This window comes from Ostrea edulis, chromosome 7 (genome assembly GCF_947568905.1).
Source record: "Ostrea edulis chromosome 7, xbOstEdul1.1, whole genome shotgun sequence".
NCBI classification, from domain to species: domain Eukaryota; kingdom Metazoa; phylum Mollusca; class Bivalvia; order Ostreida; family Ostreidae; genus Ostrea; species Ostrea edulis.
In genome coordinates, this window is record NC_079170.1 from 86,583,523 (window position 1) to 86,606,181 (window position 22,659).

Consider the following 22,659-nt stretch of genomic DNA (forward strand, 5'->3'; position numbering starts at 1 on the left):
GGTTCGTCTTCCAGCATAGGATTTTCAACATAATCAACAACTGCATTAACATTGTTGTAAATCATAGATGATAAGCCACAACAATCTGCTTGCAAATCATTTTCGATGTTAAACATTTAAAATAAAACTTATTTAAATTTGGCACCAAACATGCAATGATCATAGCAATATTTTAGCCTGTGTTATGTAAGCATGACTATAGTCTGGTTTATCTTGATAAACAAAATAGTAAAACATTAATTTTGCAAGATAAAGCTTCCACATTGGTTATACACAAATTAAACTTGTAAATGGTACATTTCGAAATGTAATATATGTATTTATCAGGAATCTGATCGTTACTTTTTTCAAAATTTTGTAAACAATAGTATGCCTTAACCTTTGTTTACGCAACATTTTTTTAAAAAAAATGATATAATGAGGAGTGTATAACTTTCATTTTTTGTTGAAACTTGTTATATATATTAGACAGTAAATATTGATGAAAATAGATACAAATATGGATAAAAAAACTAAAAGTTTGGGGGAAATCGTGAAGCACTCCCTTTTTAACAACAGATACATGGTGCACAAATTCACATTGACCATAATTCTTAAAATGGATTCGAAATGAATATTTCATATCAAAACACGCATATCAATTTGTTTTGATAGTACCCTAGCGTGAGATAAAATTTTATGAATATTTTTCTCATGACTCACAGATACAACGAAATCTTGTCCATGTAATATAATAGCAATGACTCAACAAGACTAGAAAGATGTATGTTTTATTTTCTACAGTCACACCGTAATCCAAGTCTTTAGAGATGTTGTGAAGGTAAAGAAATTTGAACCGTGCATAATGAAAAGAATCTTATTGTTCACTAAGATGTCCTATCTTTTGACAATCTTTTACATGAATCGTTTTCTGGGCCTACCCTTCTAATCTAATGCTATACACGAAACACTGTCTTCTTATATTTCTCATAAAACTATATCTGTAAGGAATGTATCCCAGAGCTTCACATTTCTCAAAATATTACCCAATTTGTAAGCGATAAAGGTAATTTGTATAAACGCTGCGTCACGTTGATGGTTTGGTCAGTGAAAAAGATTACGATTGCTGCTAACATAGCAATATTTAGAACATATTGCTGCTTTAACAAAATTAAGTAGATTTAATAAGTGGTATGCATTCCCCTGAATTTCACAATTATCATAAGTTTATCGTGGTTTTTGCAAAGCATGAACCTCCTTGTCCAGACATAAGCGCCAAATGGTAAGTTTTTGTGATCCGACCATTGTGGATAGATCTGATAAGCTAATAGCACTACCTTTGTTATCAAATAAAATTACGTGTGAAATTGGAGTGAAACATGAAGGATTTTTTTTATCACGGTCATTTCCGAAACACAAATGTAGCTACTGATAGCAAGGTGAATAGTGTTAAATTGATCATTAAATGCAGCTTTGAAACATTCAGAATAGTATTTAAGTCAAAGTATTCTGTAACTACATCATGTAATTATATAAATCTAAAAAGTAAGAACTTAACACTGGATCAGAATTAAGAGTATAAGACGAATATTAAAATATCCCATTAGACACGTTAAAGCCAAAATGCATACCATACATTTGTATATGTATAGTGAACCAGACGTCACGAAAGAATATGATTAGTAACTAAATAGTAGCAGTTCAAATTTAAAACAACTCTAAAATGTCGCTTTCGTTCAAGAAGTCACTGTTAGAGTAATTGTGAACCAGTCCCTTTACATAGAACCTAATGTAAATAGTCACGCTGACCTTAATTCGTAATACTGGATTCAAAATAAATGTTTCAAAAACGCATATAACGAATACATTCCTTTCAATGGTATCCTAGCGCGAGATAAAATTTGATGAAAGTTTCTTTCATGGCTCGATGCACATTTATAACGAAATATATCAAATGTAATTTAATAGCAATGGCTCAACAAGATTAGAAAGATGTACGTTTTATTTTTTACAGCCTGCTCATCCATCGGCTATATCACACACCCTCCCAAGGACACTTGATACAAAAAGAATTTCAATGACGTTGAAAATTTGAAACCTATTAGACCTCCCTAGAAAACTCTATACAATTTTGTCTCACTGTTTGGATTTATTTGAGAAATCATGAGAACAAATTATATTTCATTTGGTAAATTGTATCTATCTCACTGATAAAAACAGAAATCTAGTTTTCATTTTAGTCAGTTTTTTAAAAGTATATTTGTAGCAAGCGTGGTTAGTACTTATTTCCTTTTACGAAATACCTATGTCGCCCATTGTATGCAAAAATTGTTGATAAAATCACTAATTTGGAGATGAAACAGGTTTTCAATTCAATAGAAACGAAAGATGGGATCCTACAACCTTTAAAAAAGGAACTATCTTACTTTCTACGAACAAATGCTTATTTGGCACTTTACGTTAATACTTGGGACATATGAGTCCGATACACTTTTCGTGCACAATACCGTTGATGTGGTTCGTCTTCCAGCATAGGATTTTCAACATAATCAACAACTGCATTAACATTGTTGTAAGTCATAGATGATAAGCCACAGCAATCTGCTTGCAAACCTGCCTTTGGATGAACTGGTTCAAGTATTTTGAAAACAAAATCATTTTCGATGTTAAATATTTAAAATATAACTTATTTAAAGTTGGCACCAAAAATACAGTGATGATAGCAATATTTTAGCCTGTGTTATGTAAGCATGACTCTAGTCTGGTTTATCTTTACAAACAAAATAGTGAAACATTAATTTTGCAAGATAAAGCTTCGAAATCGTGCCTACACAAATTAAACTTGTAAATGGTACATTTCGAAATGTAATATATGTATTTATCAGAAATCTGATCGTAATTTTTTCAACATTTTGTAAACAATAGCATGCCTCAATCTTTGTTTACGCAACATTTTTTTTTAAAAACATCATAATTATAATAACGAGAGTATCACCTTTATTTTTTGTTGAAACTTGTTATATATATTAGACAGTAAATACTGATAAATATGGAAAAAATGTGTATAAAAAAACCCCAAAAGTTTGGGGAAAATCGCGAATCAGTCCTTTTTTAACAATAAATACATGGTGCACAAATTCACATTGACCATGATTCTTAAAATAGATTCGAAATGAATATTTCATATCAAAACACGCATATCAATTTGTTTTGATAGTACCCTAGCGTGAGATAAAATGTTATGAATATTTTTCTCAAGACTCACAAATACAACGAAATCTTGTCCATGTAATCTAATAACAATGACTCGACAAGACTAGAAAGATGCATGTTTTATTTTCTACAGCCATACCGGAATACAAGTCTATAAACATATTGTGCAGGTAAAGAAATTTGAACCGTGCATAATGAAAATAATCTTATTGTTCACTAAGATGTCCTATCATTTGACAATCTTTTACATGAATCGTTTACTGGGCCTGTCCTTGTTATGTAATGCTATACACGAAACAATGTCTTCTTATATTTCTCATAAAACTATATATGTAGGGAATGTATACCTGAGCTTCACATTTCTCAAAAATTTAACTTATATAAACGCTGTGTCAGGTTGATGGTTTGGGCAGTGAACAATATTACGATTGCTGTTAACCTAACAATATTTAGAACATATTACTACTTCAACAAAATTAAGTAGATTTTATAAGTGGTATGCATTCCCCTGAATTTCACAATTATCATAAGTTTATCGTGCTTTTTGCAAATCATGGACGTCCTTGTCCAGACATCAGCGCCAAATGGTAAGATTTCGTGATCCGACCATTGTGGATTGTGGATAGATCTGATAAGCTAGTTGTATTACCTTTTTCATCAAATAAAATTACGCGTGAAATTGGAGTGAAACATCAAGGATTTTTTTATTAAGGTTATTTCCGAAACACAAATGTAGCTGTCCATAACAAAGTGTATTGTGTTGAATTTATCCCTATTACATGCATTCAATATAGCAAAGTATTTTGTAAGTAATCAAGTATAGTGTAATTATATAAATTCAAAAGGTAAGAACTTGACACTTGTTTAGAATTAAAAGTATAAGGCGAATATTAAAATTTCCTACTAGACACCTTAAAGAGAAAATGCATATCAAATACTCGTATCTGTCTATGTATAGTAATTTAAAAATTCATTTCGAAAGGATTATCTCCCTCACGCATAGCTCTTATCAGTAGACGAATTTGACTCCACTTTTTTGGCACACTGTTTTTCCCTATGATAGCTCTAAAACTTCATTGTTATTTCAGATTTCACATGTTTCGGTTGAGCATCACTGAAGAGATATTATTTGTCGAAATGTGCATCTAGTGCATCAAAATTGGTACCGTATAAGTTTTACATAGTCAACCAGAAGTGGCGAACGAATGCGATAGGTAACATAGGTTGACTAAATAGCAATAGTTCAAAATCTAAAACGACACTTAAAGTGTCACTTTCACTCTAGAAGTCACTGTCAAAGCCATTGTGAACCAGTCCCTTTAAATAGTGCATGATGTACAAAGTCACACTGACCTTAATTCCTAAGAATAGATTCGAAATGAATGTTTCAAAAACGTTAAAATTTGTTTTAATAGAACCCTAGCTTGAAATAAAATTTGATGAATATATCTTTCATGGCTCGATGCACAGATATACCGAAATATTTTCAATGTAATTTGATAGCAATGGCTCAACAAGATAAGAAGGATGTACGTTTCATTTGTTACGGCCAGTTCATCTAACGGCTTTACCACACACCCCTTTAAGGTAGCTATTGATAGCTAGCCCCCAAAAAAACCGCTCATTGAATTTTTTTTAATTTTATTTATTATAACATTTTGACTTTATCCTAAAACATATCAAAAAATCAACAAAAGTAATCAGGTTAATTTTCGAGGAAAGCGAGATTGAAATCCCCTCTTTTGCAGCCCCTAAAGGCAAAAAATGCCAAAATTGAGCAAATTAACACAAAAGCCAATAAAAAATTTATTGACACCAGAAATATTGTTTGTCATATATAGTTATGTAAATTAAACACAAACAGATAAAAAATCAACATGGATTAGAAATTTAAAATGCATCTAAGGAAAACATTGGCATGATTCGACTTGGCAATTGGCCAAATTTACCCTAAATATGGCGGTTCTCAAATACTATCAGGCATACATTTTCTGACAACAACAAAATTCTGCTCATAAAATTTCTGATTTTATTTCATTTTTACAATAAGTCAAGTAGTATCTAAAATATTAAATAGAAAAAAAATATACCAAATGAGGTTTAATCTGAAACTATGTCAGATTTTGTAACCCTACCCCCTCCCTTCTAGAAATGAATTTTAAGAGATACAGTCAGCAGATAAAAACTATTGACCTTAAATGATTAAGCATTCCCAAATTACCATATTGAGCATTCAAACTCACAATACTAGAAGTTTCTATGAGCCATTTAATAATGATATATAGTATGTGCTATTGCAGTTGACCTTTTCGAACTCGCAATGGTTGCCTAAATATTTAGTTATTTTTCATACAATTTCTTGTAATAACTGGACCAAATCTATTACCTATACATATTTTTTGATAGAAATTTATATCACTATACAGTATAATACACCAAATATGTTTAAATAACCATTTCATATTTCAATAAATAATTAATATCAATAGAAAGAGACCTATGGACTGCCCATGGATCAATACATGTAAGTCCATCTGAGTCAACTTGCCCTCACAGATAGGTGTGTCTTTCATAAGTTTAAGATTTCTAATTGTAGTTTCACATGGAACCAAAAACTCACTATTGGATAACTGAGAATGCATATACATGTATATTGCATTAACTAACTGAAGTTTTCCCCAGGTGAAGATCTATGTTCACTGTATGTATAAGGGGGGGGGGGTTAATTAGTTCCATTATGAAACTTTTCTAAAAATTTGATATACATTAATGTATCTATGATGTATGTTTCAACTAAATTTTGAATTACAAGGAAAATTCAAACACATTGATTGAAGTTATAAAATTGATATTCTAGCATGTGCACATTTTTTACTAATATATCTAAGAAAGAATAATCAACATTGAAATTTCCTTTACATCTATGCAATATTATTGTCTTTTAAAAGGCATGTACTTGTAATATACGAGTACATGTACTTGTTTTCCCTTAAATTCACAATTTAGTTTAAAGTATGTTGTATAACATCCACTGCTCTGAGCTCATATAAGTGAATTAATGTTTTTCATCCAGTCCCAAATTTTGCAGTAGTTATTTAATCTTCGGAACTTGATCAAACATTTTTAAATTTGTGGAGTTGTGGGGGTCCAGGGGATATGTCATCATCACTGTAAATGGAGTACCTGTTCAAAATATAGATAAATATATTTAAATATAGCAAAAAAGATGAATATCTGATATACTCAGAATTGTCTTTACAAATGTTTATAAAAAAATATAGTACCTCTCTTGCTGTTATACTTGTTGACTCGAAGTCCACTTCAACCTGCACTGGTCCTATCTAACCTCCATTGGTCCTCAGGCTGATGCCTAGAAAAAAGATCATCATAATTGATATTTGCACAGTTAGGTCTATATTATACCATTGAGTAATTAGATTGCGTCAGACAATGTGAATTTTAAAACTGTGTCTCAACACATATTCAGTTAAAATTTAAATACTGATGTTTCAAAATTATAAATTGCAATGAGATGACATGTATATATGTTTTCATAAACTGCCATAGACTTATCATATCTGTTTTATTTACAAAATGTGGGTCAAGAGAAGGGCATACGTGTAGTATACATATCTTACTTATACATACAGTGCATACATTTGCCTATGAGAGGGCATATGCAGACTTGTGATTAATTTACATTACTTAAAAAGGTTTTGCCAACCTACATGTTTGTGTGAAACACGAAACTTCAGGTTTGATATATTTCTTAGGTCACTGAAATTTCAAAGTAATAGTATATGTATACTATAGTCTAGGGAATTATAATTCAACACATGCCCCCCCCCTCCACTTTTTATCCGGTTCCCTCATACCCCTAGATAGTAGGTCTATACAGATATTTGTTTTTCATTACTTTTATACATGTATTTCAAGGTATGTTATTTTCGTAACGGTTATTTTCATAACGATATTATTATTTTCTTAATAAAAGAGTTGTGAGAGCCCATGTTTACAAATGTGTTTTTTTTTTTACATGACATCCGTTCGTTTACAATCACATGCACAGGTGGGAGTTATATTTTATGCACATATGGAATACATATATACATACAAAATAATACATCTACTGTATGTCGTGTGTTTAAACTTACAGATGTTATTATAAATCGCGTTGTGAAATAGCAGAGGAAATGTGAGTTGAACTTTTGAATACAAATTTATGGCATTTTTTTCACTCACCAAACGAAACTATGATTTCGTTGTCCAAGTTGAATGCATCCACCAACTTCCTCTTCTTGCAAGAAACTTTGTTTAGCCTCTCAATGACTGTATAAACAGTATTTAATCTCTCAGCATGCAGCACTCGGACATTACGATGCATCAATCAACAACTTTGTTTACGTAGCGCATATATGTACATGGATTGGTGGTTGGTTTAACATTTCGATTAGCAAAAAGTTTCACACAGATGAAACATTTGATCTACCATTATTACAGCCATTGACGTATACTTATGTGGTATGTGCATATTTTCTGTAGGCGAGTCAGTCACAGCAACAAAACACTTTCGGAACCCCTTTTTGTTTTTCGACTATTCTATGACGGAGTAAGGAATTCCGGAAAATGAATTCACGTGAAAATACACAATTTTTACTGATCACGTGGTTGCTATCCGTCGCTACCTTAAGTACACTTGATACAAAAAGGATTTTAATGCTGTTCAAAATTTGAAACTTATTAGCCCTCTCTGTAAAACTCTACACAATTTTTTCGCACTGTTTGGACTTATTTGAGAAATCGTGAGAATAAATTACATTTCATATAGTGATTTGTTTTTATTTCAATTATAAAAACATAGATTTAATTTTCATTTGTTATAATTGTTTTAAAAGTCCGTTTGTAGCAAGTGTAGTTAGTACATCATATTCTATTACAAATTCTTATTTCATGTAGGTATATATATATCGTCCATTGTACGCAAACATCGTTGATAAAATCAATAATTTGGAGACAAATAAGGCTTTCATATCAATAGAAACCAGAGATGGGATCTTACTACCTTTGTAAAAAGAAAAGCACTACCATACTTTACGTTAATACTTGAGACATACGAGTCCAGTACAATTTTCGTGCACAATACGTTTGATGTAGTTTGTCTTTCAGCATAGCATTTTTCACATAATCAACAACTGCATTAACATTGTAAACATCGTTGTAAATCGTAAATCAGATGCACAAAGTCACATTGACCATAGTTGTGAAAATATATTCATAAATTCGTTTTTATAGTACCCTAGCGTGAGATAAAATTTTACTAATATTTTTCTCATGACTCACAGCTACAACGAAATCTTGTTCATGTAATATAATAGCAATGACTCGACAAGACTAGAAAGATGCACGTTTTATTTTCTACAGCCATACCGGAATACAAGTCTATAGAAATGTTATGAAGGTTACGGAATTCGAACTACATAAGGAAAAGAATCTTATTGTTTACTAAGATGTCCTATCTTTTAAAAATCTTTTTAAATGGCTCGTTTTCTGGGTGTACCCTTGCTATCTACACGAAACACTGTCGTTTCATATTTCTCATAAAAAATACATCAGTGAGGAATGTATCCCAGGGTTTCAAATTTCTCAAAATATTACCCAATTTGTAAGAGACGTTTGAATTGTGCATTTGCAAACTCGTCTGCTGGTAACCTTAATTATAAAAGTAAATAAGATTACATGATTATATGTAACTATATGCGTTCATAAATGGTCGGTTTATCTACATGACTGGTGCAGATAATATCCCAGACAAAATATGACAATATACATATGAAATTAGTTCAATCGTTTATCTGGGGGTTGGGGTGTAGTGTGAACAAGAACAATCGATGCAGACACCAAAGTTGTGGACCAGAAAGGTGTATGAAAGTGTAAGAACTGAATTTTTTATTTATCGTCTTTCCCGGGAAAACGTATGCCGGAGATTTCTGTTATCTAAGCGCTCGAAAATTACAACGTGTCACCTGGTAAAAATTTAGAGGAGGCTTGATTAAATCCGAACATGGACAAACTAAGTGTCAAGAATCGTACGAAGTTTAAAAAGTAACCGAGTTTGCTAGCACCGTCGGGCAATAATGCAACTAACTAGTTTTAAGATTTTCACTTATACACTGTTCCCGATTGTCCGATCGAACGATATAAAGCCTCAATTAATTTTAAAACAAACTTAATACAACAGCAGGATATACATATTAAAGGACGTAGCTATGTTATAATTCATGTGCATGCAAATAAAGATACATGTTTTGGAGGCTGCCTTAGACCCCAGATATATTCAAGGCGAAACTTTGGTAGAAGTTCAGAAAGCGTAGCTAGTTCATTGTCATCATTTCTGAATACTAAGTTTAATCAATTTCAAGAATGAGACATTTTTGTTTTAAAAAGTATTATACATGCAATGTAAGTAAAATATATAGAATTTAAAAGCTATCTTTAAAGATGTACTCCCTGGTGTGTTGGAAATCTTTTAACTGAAGCATGCTGTAAAAACGATTATATATTTGAACCAGTCGATGGAACACATCCATATCATATATTTTCAGACTAACGTCTGTATATCGTATACTCAATTTTACATTCATGAATATCTACTATTCTTACATCAGTTTTCGGAGGAGGCAAAATAATGTAGAAACACATGCGTATTTGCAATTTCGTAGCTACACCCCATTGTAAAGCTCGATTTTCTTGAACCGTGAAATCATTCTCTTCAATACTTTACCAATTTCAAAAGTATGATTTTGTCTTCTTCAAAGCCAATCAGCAAAAGTGGGGAGAGGCCACTATAATGGTATTTGTTTTTGCGAATATCAAACAATAAGGATGTCATCTTTGCCAAAGGAAAGGGTGAGTACACCCCACCATTATATGGCATACTTTATCGTACATTCTTCCTTTGCACCGAAGAATACTAAGTCACTTTTGAACTAATTGATATGATGCTCACTGATTTACAATATTGCATTTGATTATATTTTATCTATCAACACTCTTCATTGTATGAAAATAGTTATACTATTAAGGTATACATGAGTTGTATTATTCATTATCTTAGAAAATTAAAGATTGTATTACAATGTAATTACATGTATATGCATTATCTTAAACTAACCATGATTTACTTATTGTATATTTTATCTTTCTATCATGTATTACACTGTAAATCAATAAATGTCAATTTCAAACATTAATTTCAGAAAATGTAGGTCTTGTTCAAATGATGCAATGCAGAAATTGTCAAAGTATTTAGTAAGTACGTCAACTAATGATATAACAATGAAAAGGTAGAACTAGATATTTGGTCAGAATGGATTTAAAGGTATTAGACGAATATTAATATCGTGTGTTAGATGTCATATATCGTTTTATGTATAGTGAACCAGAAGTGATGAAATAATGCAATAAGTAGCATGCGTTAACTAATTAGCAACAGTTTAAACTTTAAACAACACTAAAAGTGGCAGTGTCAAAGTCATTGTGAAATAGTCCCTTTGAATAGATGCTAATGCACAAAGTCACACTGACCTTAGTCCCTATAAATAGATTCGAAATGAATGTTTCTAAAAGACATATAAATTTGTTCTAATAGTACCCTAGCGTGAGATAAAATTCATTTCTGTCATTGCTAAATGTACAGGTACAACGAAATATTTTATATGTAATATAATAGCAATGACTCAACAAGACTAGAAAGATGTGTTCTATTTTCTACAGCATACGGAAATACAAGTCTATAAATGTTCTGCAGGTAAAGAAATTTGAACTGTGCATAACGAAAGGAACCTCATTGTCCACCAAGACTTCCTATCTATTTTAAATCTTTTACATAGCTCGTTTTCTCGGCCTATCCCTATAAACGTAAAACAGTCTTCTTATATTTTCATTAAACTTATATTTCTCATAAAACTACATATGTGAAGAAAGTATCATACAGCTTCGAATTTCTCAAAATATCACGGAATTGTAAACGACACTAGAATTGGGCACTCCGGACCTCTTGTAACCTTTTTTATATAATGTATCAAATCAAATCAATTAAGAGACTTTACGAGTCCATAAATGGTCGGTTTATCTACATGACTGTGATTCTTTTCACAAAACATTTTACAAAGCATTTTACGAATAAGATGAACATTTTAAAACACTGTAGTTCTTTTGCATTTCTTCACTCATATATTTCTGAATGAACAAAACCAATGTATGATCAAAGTTGAATTCTTACTCAGGCAATTGAGTACATTACAGCCACAAAACCTTTATCTTAGTCGTACGTGTTTTGTGAAAATTACCATCGGTGTAAATATATCTTCTCGGACATGGGTATGACATTATAGCACTTGGATAGTTCTATCTTTTATCTTTCGAGAGAGTGTGAGTAGAGGTAGATGTACAAGCAGTCGAGCAATAAACATAGGTACAAGCACCAAAGGTATGGACTGGAACAGCTTTTTGGAAGTGTGAGAACTAACATCTCATTTGCGTGTCAACTAAAATGACTTCCTCCCGAAAAAAAGATCCGAAAAATTTCTTTATTCAAGTGCTTGAAAATCACGACGGAGGGCTTGGAAAAATGGAAGAGTTTTTATCAAATCCCAAAATAAATGAACTAATTGTATGAAATCGTTGATTCTATAAAGAACCATTTATTGCTAGTGCCGTAATTCATGATCATAAATCCTTCAACAGGGGATGCTTACTCCTCCTAGGCACCTGGCGGCCGTTTCACTAAGCGATCGTAGATCGTAAACGTACGATTACGTTTAAGATCATTTGACTCGCACGTATACGAGCGTTTCACGAAACCTAACGTAGTCGTAACACTTACGATTGCGATTTACGTCTGACTTTTTAGAACTCTTTTCTCTATGGAGGTAGATTTAAAATTAATCCTACCATGGAAAGAAATATTCATTTATTATTTCTTCATGGTTTTAAACATATCCTTATCGTCTGCAGTAACCCATGCAAGTTGTCAACAAAAATAATGGAAATTTTGAGCCCGATCTCTAGTGTAACGTAAAGAAAATTCCTAGAATGTTTAAACAATTGATAGAATATTTTTTATTGATTTTCATGTAACTAAAATTGGGTTGGGGGGGGTGATATAAGATATAACATAAAAGAATTACATTTTAGAATTTTAAATGCCATGTATCGATCTGCTCATGTGAGCCAAATTTCCATCAATAAGTAAACTATCTTCAACGGATTAAAAAAATGAATACGAAAATGAAATTATATTGATAAAAGGAAATAATAAAATGAAAATAAAATTGCACACAAGTATAGGAAATTTTACCCTGCATCAAACCATGGATATGTACGTACTCCGGCGTTTAATCATTGTTGTAAAATAAGCTGTAACACTAATGACATATCTATTCACTTATTTGTATAAATTTCAAACAAATCATGGGCTCAATTGTCCCTAAAATGACTTGAAATTTATTTTCCACATGCGTTTGTCTTTTATATATATTTTTTCCGTTTAGGCATGTAAGCATATGATAACTTCTGTCTTTATGTGATGATGTATAATCTAGATCATTTATTAAAAATTATTATTGATATTACACTTTATGATGATTGATTTTTATATTGTTTAACTTCCCTCTCGTAAATTTTCACTAATATGGAGACGTCACCATTGCCGGTGAAGGGCTACAAATTTTAGGCCTATACTCGGCACTTACAGCCATTGGGCAGGGAGGGATCTTTGTCGTGCCACACCTGCTGTGACACGGGACCTCAGTGTTTGCAGTCTCATCCGAAGGACCGCCCCATTTAGTCGCCTCCTACGATAAGCAAGAGGTTCTGAGGACCTATTCTAACCCGGATCCCCACGGGAGTGCACTTCACTTTATGAAAAAGGGTCGGAACCCCAAGGGTCCGATAATGACCCTTCCCTTGTCTCTGTATACATATAGGTCTAGTCTGTATGTTTAATTTCTAACGACCTTCATAAAGCACAGAAACGATCCACTTGCAAAATTGGGATTTTAACCCCTCTCCCATTACCAAATCATTTTATTATCATATTTTCCTTAAAATGTGCATGTATTATGCAGTTAGTCAGTTGCATCAAAGGTATTGATCTGACGGGGGAAAAAACTGAGTACGTGGAATCGCAACGTCTTGGATCATTAAATCAACTGTTTCTAAAGAAATTTAATTTCTGAACATGAGAATAATAATGTCTTGGAACCCCTCTAATGTTAAATATACATGTGATCTAACGGTGATGCAGGAATATGTAACTATACCCCCCCCCCCAATATCTGTTCTCGTTATTATTACATGCAAAGTTTGATATATTGACTACCCCCCCCCCTCACTTTTCAAAATATGAATTCGATCTTGCATTGTCTTTATATTTATTTCAGCAAACTGGTAACAAGGGCTAGGCCCGTTTTGGACCCGAACTCTATGATACAATGAATTTACTATATTTGTGGTATCACAGAGCCCGGGCCCAAAACGAACTTGACCCCTGTGAGACTGACATTTCTGTGGGTGTGCATAACAAAGAAGGACAACTCTAATTGATTTAAAGTTCGGGCTCGGACTGTACAATATTTTTGTACAAAAGCAGACTGCAAGTCATTGTGATTGTTTTCTTCCTACAAAGTATAAACAAACTCGGTCAGGTAAATACTACCACAAAATGATCTCAGGCGGGGCCAGCATGGCGGCCATATTGCTCATTTACGTGCATGTAGGAACACTTACGATAACCCTAGACCACTCGTAGGGCTACGATCAATACTGATCGTAAATCGCAAATCGTAACTTTTAGTGAAACGGTCTTACGTGCTACGTTCACATTTAAGTCTACGTTTTCGATCTACGATCGTTTAGTGAAACGGCCGCCTGATCCCACCTCTGTTGTGTCCAGTGGTCCATGTTTGCCCAACTTTCTATTTTGTATTGGTTATAGGAGTTATGAGATTGATCACTGTTCGTTATCTTCACCTTGCATCCTTAGGTTTCTCGGTCCTCTTTGACGTCATGTGGAAATGAAAGCCACATGGCCCTTTATCTAGCATTTTTCACCCCTATAGAAACAAATCATTTGTTAACATAGATGAGCATTTAGTCAAATGAAAAGTGACATCCTTTTCCATTGGTGAGGAGAATTATAAACAAAATAGGATGTGATATTTGGAAAGGTGCTCAAATGAACAATAATTAAAGTATTACATGAAACCCTTCTTTTATCAAAAATACGATTCTTTCAAACATCATTGTCCAATGGAATGGAGAGCAAATATAGGTTGTTTGATTCTGAAAAAAATATGATGATTAAAAGGCTTGTCTTTTTTACCCAGCATAACACCTAATGATATGTGGACAGTGCTACCGTTAGGCGAGCACAGCTACATGTAGATACCTATGCCACTTAGCATTTATATCATATTCCTGTTTACGCGATATAGCAAACTTCATATAATCGTTGAGTTTAAGATCTTAAAGGTCGAAAAAGCGTTAGATTGGTTTGGAATGAAACTCTGCACAACTGTAGATCGTGGAAATGGAGGCAAAACTTGTCTTGGGTCGGCCTGCAGATCGAATCGAACAATTAACATTTCGAACAATAAGTTACATTATTCATCCTAACATATAATTTTATAATTTCATACTATCGTATGGAATTTATGCTATCATTATGTGTATCTTTTTTTGAATGTTTAATTAGCTATGTCATTTGTCATTCAATATTACAATTTCTATTCTAAATTCTAAGTTTTACTTTGCTACATGACATCCTTAATTCAATGTCTCATTAAAATATTTCAATTTTTCAATGGCTTTTGTTTTACCACATCCTTACGTCTTTAATTATGATATCGAACAAGTAGAATTTTTAGCGAAAACAGTGTTGAGTCCACTAAAATCGAATGTCGCTAATATCCATTCCATATCAGAGGTAATAGCTATCTTTCTTGGAATTATAAAGTGGCTAAATTTGGCTCTCGTTAAATATTTATACTGATATTTTATGGAGAAATCGCTGAATTTGTGTCTCGCTAAAAGTACCACTTATCGGTATATTTATGACATCCTTACATCCATCTCAACTGTATGTTAGAAATCTGTATACCTTAAATTCTAACTTAGATTTTACAACCTAATATTCTTCATTCATCGAAATTAAATGCATCATTCCACTTTCGTCTTTCTTGGTCATTCTATTATGCCTGACTGCATTCATCATTTTATGTCTTACCAGAAAGGATTGTGTTTGCTCTAAGAATTGTTATATCGGATACAAAACCGAGAGTTGGAAGTCGTATTCAGAGGAATTTATACCTAGAGAACTCGTACCCAGAATATTTATTATAAAACGAAAAAGTTGTTCTCTAAGAGAACTTTTGCCATGATATTAATAGTGTACAACTTCTTTTGGAGAAGTACTGCCCGGACATGACTAGCATACTTATCAACGTTGAATAAGTTTCTCTTAACCAAGGTTTACAGGTCATGATGGGATCATGCATTAACAATCTGTGAAACACATCCTAAAAAAATATATACAAACATCTATTTTTATTCCAAAAGTATTACAACAGTATATTTCAAATTATTAAACATTTTAAAAGCATTTTCATATAAAATGTATAGTTTAATGTAGTTTTGTTTTTCGCTAAGACGACCCCATCCCTTGGCAATATTTACGTAGTTTTTGGTGATAAAGTCTTTCAACAGTCTGTTGGAATTCCCAACAGAGTGTTTTAATTCTAATGAGGCAAACTATATTCCAAAGCTTTTACATGCGAAGGAAATTAAATATCTTCCTAAACTCCACATTTAGATTTAGCAACGACGTTTTATCTATTAACAATGTTCATTTTCATTCGTATGTTGATTCGATATTTCCTAACAAAGTCGAAATAAACGATACCACATAGTATTTTATACATGAAAGGTGAAGACAACAAACAGCGATAAATCCCATAGCTCCTACAAGCAATATAAAATAGAGAACTGAGCAGCCAACGTCCCCTGGATATTGTAGTTGCTTCATATTTGCATTTTTATTGTAGAGATATGTTAATGGCAAACAGACAACTCAACTTTATCGCCGACGGGATGACATCAACCTCTTCAACGTCAACTCCCCATATATATTCAACAATATTCCATCATCACTTGCATATGGAGGTTATGTCTCTCAACTGATTTAATGCGCGAGAGGGTGTTCTGTGAATGATTAATATTACAATCTAGGCCAACTACTGACAAGGTTTCAACAGTCACATTTAAAGAAAGCTTTTCACATAACCTATGGTCGTTATAATGATATTGTATGCTAATTCAACCAGCAGTTAGGTTTAATGTTACCTGAGGTGTTTGGTACCAGTTGTTAGGCCAGTCTCCACACACGGACTTTGACTACGGATGGCTAAGTTTACTTCAAGGTGTAGGACTCACAGCGGATGTGATCGGTCAACAGGGGGTACTTATTTCCCTTGGCACCTGATCCACCTCTGGTGCATCCGGAAGTCCGTGTTTACCCTAGGTTTGATATTGTATTATTGCTAGAAGTTTTGGATTGATCACTGTTTGCTATCTCCACATTTCCATACATGACGAGAAGTGATACCGTAGGAAATCAGCTCTTGGCTTTGATTTTGCATTTGGAAATTCTTTCTGTCTTGCTGTTCGAACCATCAGAAATTTAATTAAGAGATCTATAGATATGAATATGTCATTATCTTAAAGATGTCGAGGTTGAGGGATTAAGTATTAAGTTTATTGCTGGAATATGCAACTGAATTCTATTTACCCTTGAAAAACAAAATCATTTAAGATATGATAATACGATGTATTGCAATGATTAAGATACAACAGAGCGTATTTTTCATATCAGAATAGTTCTCAGTTAATCTGTGCAACTCACAACTCTATTAATCCAAGATGCAGACAAGATTAACAAAATTGAATTAAACCCAGATTTATTATACATAATACAGTCAAGATTTTAGCAGATTTATTAGACAATATACAATTTTGTGGCAGGTGTTGGCACAATCCATTTAACATGAAAATACTATCCCTGCGGTCATCCCGGGGAATCACTAAGCACCCAGGGATTACCTCCCTTTAACACTGGCGCAAAGCGCCCCCACAGGTAACTGTGGTGGGAACAGACCTCTTGGTACCACCTTACAAGAGTGAATGCCACGTACGATGATAATTTCAGTTCTGACTCAGGCCCTAACTCTATCCTGTCTCCCCTGGTACACACCTTGGTCATTGTTAAGACCCCCAGGGGTAAACCCCAAAGACTTGCCCTTGGTACAGCAAGGGTCAAGCCGGTCCCACAGGTACCACTGAGGTGGCCCCAAATCCTCCTCAGTACTGAGAATAGATTCTCCAGAGTTTTGAGCCAGACATGAGAGAAATTTTCATTTGTGGTAATCCCCGAATTCCGCCAAATGTGCTTGTCTATACGAGCACACCTGCCACAGAGCGTTATGTGAAATTAAGATATCTAGAAGAAGTATAAAAATTAAGCTGCCTAAGAGATTGACGGGCTCACAAGAGGATGTAGGTGTGTGTTTAACTTACTTTGGGGTTTCGAGATCATCAGGGTAAACTTTAATGTGGTGTTTGAACAACAGGAAGGTTTCCAGTCCCCCTTGTAAGGTATTGAGGAATGCAGAGTTACCCAAATCATTAAGATGAGTTCCGTCGAACCTGAACAGCTGCTTGTCAGCAAATGTAATGAAAGGGTAACGAATCACAAACCCTCCCTCTTGTTTGATAAACTGTTTAACCTTACGATTGATATTCTTCCGAGCTGCCTCCACTTTAGATGCGTCACTGGCATTGTGCCAATAAAGACGTGACATATCTGACCATATAATAGACAAGTTGGGGGCTAAAAGTTTGCATCGCAAGAATGAGCATTTGATGGAGTGGAATAGTTACAATGAAGTGGCCAACCCAAGGTCATTGGAACCGATGTGAACAACTAAGTAATCAGGAGGGGGTTGGTTTTTAGTTTACTTTCGAACAAGGGGTCGAAGTCTTGCCATTTCATTCCCCTGGTGCCGAACCATTCTATGGACAGGTTGTTGAGTTGCAGGTTCAAGTGTTTTCCTCCAGGACGTTTAAAGGCACTGCGTGCAGCCCAGTACACAATGGAAGAGCCAATCACCCATATGGTTTTCTTTACACCTAGAAAACTTGAGGTACGTTAGTACTGTGGGTGAACCAGTGAAATATCAGCAGTTAATGTTCGGGAAATCTAATGTAAGTGGCATAATCACTGGATTTCCACCTACCCCAATGTTTGATTGTCTGATCCGAAATGCCCCTCATGGCAGCCTCAGTTGCAGCCCCAATCCGAAAAGAATGTGATTTGAAACATAAGGTGCAAATTTCACAAAAAATCAGCGCTTTAGCCACCAATGCAGCAAACTGATAACGCGTGAGGGGATTACCGTCAAAATGTATTAGGAATGGACTATTTAGTGGTAATGCGGGGTTCCTTATTGCTAAGTATTTGCTAATAGTCGCCACCGGGCAAGCCACATCACCTGTCTTTGAGAGAAATAAAGTACATGATTTGCCCAGCTGGTCGGTTTTGGATTGCCGGATTGTGAAGCTTAACTTTGGGCTGGCCATTTAGTGTGACTAATTCGATATCCCTAAGCTACAAAGGACTTGGGCTAGTACTCTTAAGCGATTGCATGGTTAATTCACCTACTCTCATGAATCCAAAAAATGCTAGATTAAAGGCCGCCTGAAATAGGAGCGTTTCATAACTAGATGAACAGACGTTAACTAGTGCCGTGATGATCTTAAGGAGAATTTTGTACGTGATTGGAGCTCGAATATCCCACTTCCCTGCCAGTCGGTTTACTCCTTCCAAAATCTTAGCGACCATAAAAGATTTAGTATTGTCCGCCATGCCCTGGATTTTAAAAATGTGTGATAAGCCTGATATGTAAGTTCTCAGACTAGATGGGGATCGGCCTTTGAGAGACAAGTATGCCAAGAATTGCACAATATGTTCCAAAGGGGCTGGCCAAATTACTGGTAGTTGAAGGTGATACCTGAACTGATTGAATATTTCGTAAGCTGTATTATAGGTCTGCCTGGTTTTGGGAGCTACCGATGCCTGGAGTAATCTGTTGGCCTCCTGACTTAAACTTGCCAAATTTCTGGGGTAAGCGGGGTAGGCATCGGATCTGCCTGCGGCGCTAAAGTCCGAAAACTTCGTTGCCAGTGGTCACCACTGGCAACGAGAAATTGAATCCGCTATAGCATTTGATTTAGTATGTATGTATTCAGCTCTAAAGTTGATATTGAAAGTCATAGTTTTAAGAACGAATCGCCTTACCAGAACCATGACATCTTGGGATTTGGACGTTTGTTTGTTTATAATGTGAACTACTGCTTGATTGTCAATATGAAATAATATCCGTTTGTTGGCCAGTAATGGCCCCCAAACCGTTAGGGCCGCGACGACAGGAAACATCTCCAAGAAAGTTAAGTCCTGAAACCTACCTAGCATATCCCACTGTTTTGGCCATCTGCCAAAGACCCATTTACCTTCAAAAATATACCAAAACCCCCAGACTCACCACCCGCACTGTCTGTATAGAAATTAATGGTTTCGTTAGCGCACCATAGCCTATGGGGAAATAATGTAATGCCGTTGTAGTTCTGAAGGAATAGCAACCAAGTTTCTAAATCCAACTTCATAGCGGAAGAAACTCTAATTTTAAAACTAGGTTTCCTAATACCTACAGTGGTGTCTACTAGTCTGCGGATGAAGGCTCGGCCTGGGGCCACTACTTGACAGGCGAAGTTTAGCGACCCGATTAATGATTGGAGTTCCCGGAGTGTGATTTTCTTAGTATCAATGCAGAATTGAATTTTTTGACGTAACTCAACGAGTTTATCCTGTGGTAATCGCATATGCATGGAAATGGTATTAAATTCAATGCCTAAGAACACTAAGCAAGTAGTTGGCTCTACAGTCTTATCTTGGGATATAGGAACCCCTAAATGTTCGCACTGTTGGTGAAATATTTCCAATGTGTATTTGCATGTACCCTCTTGTTTTTTACCTCCAAATAAAAAATCATCCAGATAGTGGATAATGTGGTGGTTACCGGATTCCTTAGTTATAAGCCAATGCAAGAAAGAGCTAAATTTGTTAAAAAGTGCACACGAAAGCTTGGAACCAAAGGGTAAGCACTTATCGTAATAATATTTGCCATTAGATTTAATGCCAAGTAAATCGAAGTCGCCTGGGTATATGGGTAGTAAACGGAAGGCACTCTTGAGGTCGGATTTTGCTAACAATGCCCCTTGGCCTAGTTTTTTAATCATAAGAACGGCTTCATCTACGTTACTATATTTGACCGTACAAATGTGTGGATCGATATAATCATTGACCGACTCAAACTCAGGGTATGACAGATGGTGAATTAAGCGTTGATCACCATCTTTTTTGGGGACGAGGCCGACCGGAGAAACTCTGAGTGTAGGAAAAGGAATGGCGTCATAGGGACCAGCCATTCTGCCCAGCTTAACTTCTTTATTTAACTTCTGCTATACTAACTGGGGTGCTAAGCGTGCAGATTTTAAGTTCTTGGCTTCTCGGTGTAGTCTAGGACCTGCATAGTGCAAGGGGAAGCCATACTTAAAGCCGTGCCTAAGTTGAATTTGATCTGATAGATGGGGATATGACGAAAGTGCATTACATAATTCGGAGTATTTAATAGGTGTGCATGCCAAGCTATAGAGATTATTACTGGGGACAGTTTGCTTGAGGGTGGGGTCCCCCACAGGATGAGCACCGGTGTCGAAACCTACAGGGGTTAAAGGAACAGGAGCCCCTGTTCAACGCAAAACAGACGCCTGTGACCTTAATTGTATTGTTGGCTGCTGCAGTGGCTTTGGGACCATATCCCCCTCCCTGGGAGTTAGGACCCTGGGTGACTTGTGGTTTTCGACTGAAGTTGTTACGAAAAGGAGCCTTATTCCCACTGTCAAATATTTGGTTAGACTGATCAGACTGTGGGGAGGAAATGTGCATAACCCATAATTCGGAGTCTACAACTCCCCATGGTAGGGTGGGGTGCCGCTCTTTTTTGAGTCGGAACTGTTCGTCATACTTGGCCCACCCGGAATGCCCCGATATATTTGCTGCCAGGCGAATATTGTGCATGTATTTGAGCAGTTCCTGGCCTTTGTGTGGAGACTTTTCCAGAAATATGGACATATAAATCATAAACGCAGTTGTCCATGTATGGATGCTATTAATCGTCTTGAGTTGTTGTTTCTCTATGGTAATTTGCCCAATTCTAATTACCAGTCCACCCGTAACATGGGGCTCGGTGCGCAAGTCACGTGCTTGTTTCAATAATAGAGGCAAGTCAATGTATTGACCTGCCCATATTTTTTACTTAATGGCCTGCGGCACATGCATACCTATAGGATCAAAGATGCTTGCATCTGATACAGGCCGACTGACCTGGACCTGTTCGCCAAACGAAAGACCCGTACTAAATTCACAAGATCTACTTTCACCCAATACAGCAAAATTAGTATCGGAATGATACAAGCCATCAGTATCTGGGTCGGGCCCAGCAAAATCGATAACGTTACCTGATGTACCCACCACACTCGCTCCCGGCTGTGGGTTGATAACAGAGCCTTCCCTCTCGTCAAGGGGCTGCGGTGGCGTGGTTGCACATGCTGCAGGAATGGGCCTGGGGGCTGTTTTTTCTTAACCGGTCTCGTAGCTCTTGTACTGGGCCGAGACGACGAATCAGGCATTTTTCTGACTTTAGACTGCTTTGTCGTTCTGGTTGATGTAGTCGCGTCTCTTTTTTGGAGGCATTTTGTCCGATGGTAGTCGATTGCGCTTATGATGTGACAACAGTTAAAGATGGCCGAATAATGTGATGAATGATCCGGGTCACTAGGCTTGACACGTAATAATTATGCTCGATTGCTAAAACGTTTGGAATTCAGGGACAAGGTTGCAGGAGTTGTCGCGCCTGCCCATAGATTAAAGACATTTATCTAAATAATGATAAATGACATTAATTGGAAAAATAAAGGATTACATCTCGATCCTTCTGTACTTTTCCGCAAAGCTAAAGAATGTTAGAAAGGAACAATGTGATTATCTGCACATAATTGTTATACCAATGCCTACTATTGAAAGTTTTATAGTCAACTTCAAAGTTCTTGGTGTTTTTTTCAAGACATATATCGTAGTTGGCCACATAAAGCGTGATCATTTTCAATTTCATAACCGTGTACTCTGATGTGAAAATTACTCCTCACCATCAAAATAAATTTGATATATAGTTATTTTCTAACCAAGCAGTATTTTTTATGGCTGCTTAGGAATTGCAGTCTTTCACTTTTGAAGCA

At 35.2% G+C, this 22,659-nt stretch overlaps 1 protein-coding gene and 3 long non-coding RNA genes across 5 annotated transcripts in view; 2 read left to right on the top strand and 2 right to left on the bottom strand.

The window, feature by feature from the left end:
- The window catches only part of LOC125654509 (uncharacterized), a 222,826-nt gene extending 200,641 nt beyond the window's left edge, over positions 1-22,185 (bottom strand). The window contains 1 exon segment of the mRNA XM_056142802.1: positions 21,883-22,185. Within this exon segment, the coding sequence (XP_055998777.1) occupies positions 21,883-22,053 (171 nt within the window). The 5' untranslated portion in view covers positions 22,054-22,185.
- LOC130047553 (uncharacterized) lies at positions 4,022-8,270 on the top strand. 2 transcript variants are annotated; one of them, XR_008796429.1, is made up of 3 exons: positions 4,022-4,149; positions 4,377-4,779; positions 7,884-8,270. It is a non-coding gene; the product is annotated as an uncharacterized LOC130047553 (long non-coding RNA). The 2 variants fall into 2 exon arrangements; XR_008796430.1 differs by having other exon boundaries at positions 4,407-4,779.
- On the bottom strand, positions 6,024-7,885 carry LOC130047546 (uncharacterized). Its single transcript, XR_008796421.1, has 3 exons — positions 7,435-7,885; positions 6,477-6,562; positions 6,024-6,375 (listed from the first exon to the last, which is right to left on the bottom strand). It is a non-coding gene; the product is annotated as an uncharacterized LOC130047546 (long non-coding RNA).
- On the top strand, positions 10,417-17,688 carry LOC130047552 (uncharacterized). The gene is made up of 2 exons (XR_008796428.1): positions 10,417-10,500; positions 16,296-17,688. It is a non-coding gene; the product is annotated as an uncharacterized LOC130047552 (long non-coding RNA).
- Positions 22,186-22,659: the final 474 nt, after the last annotated feature.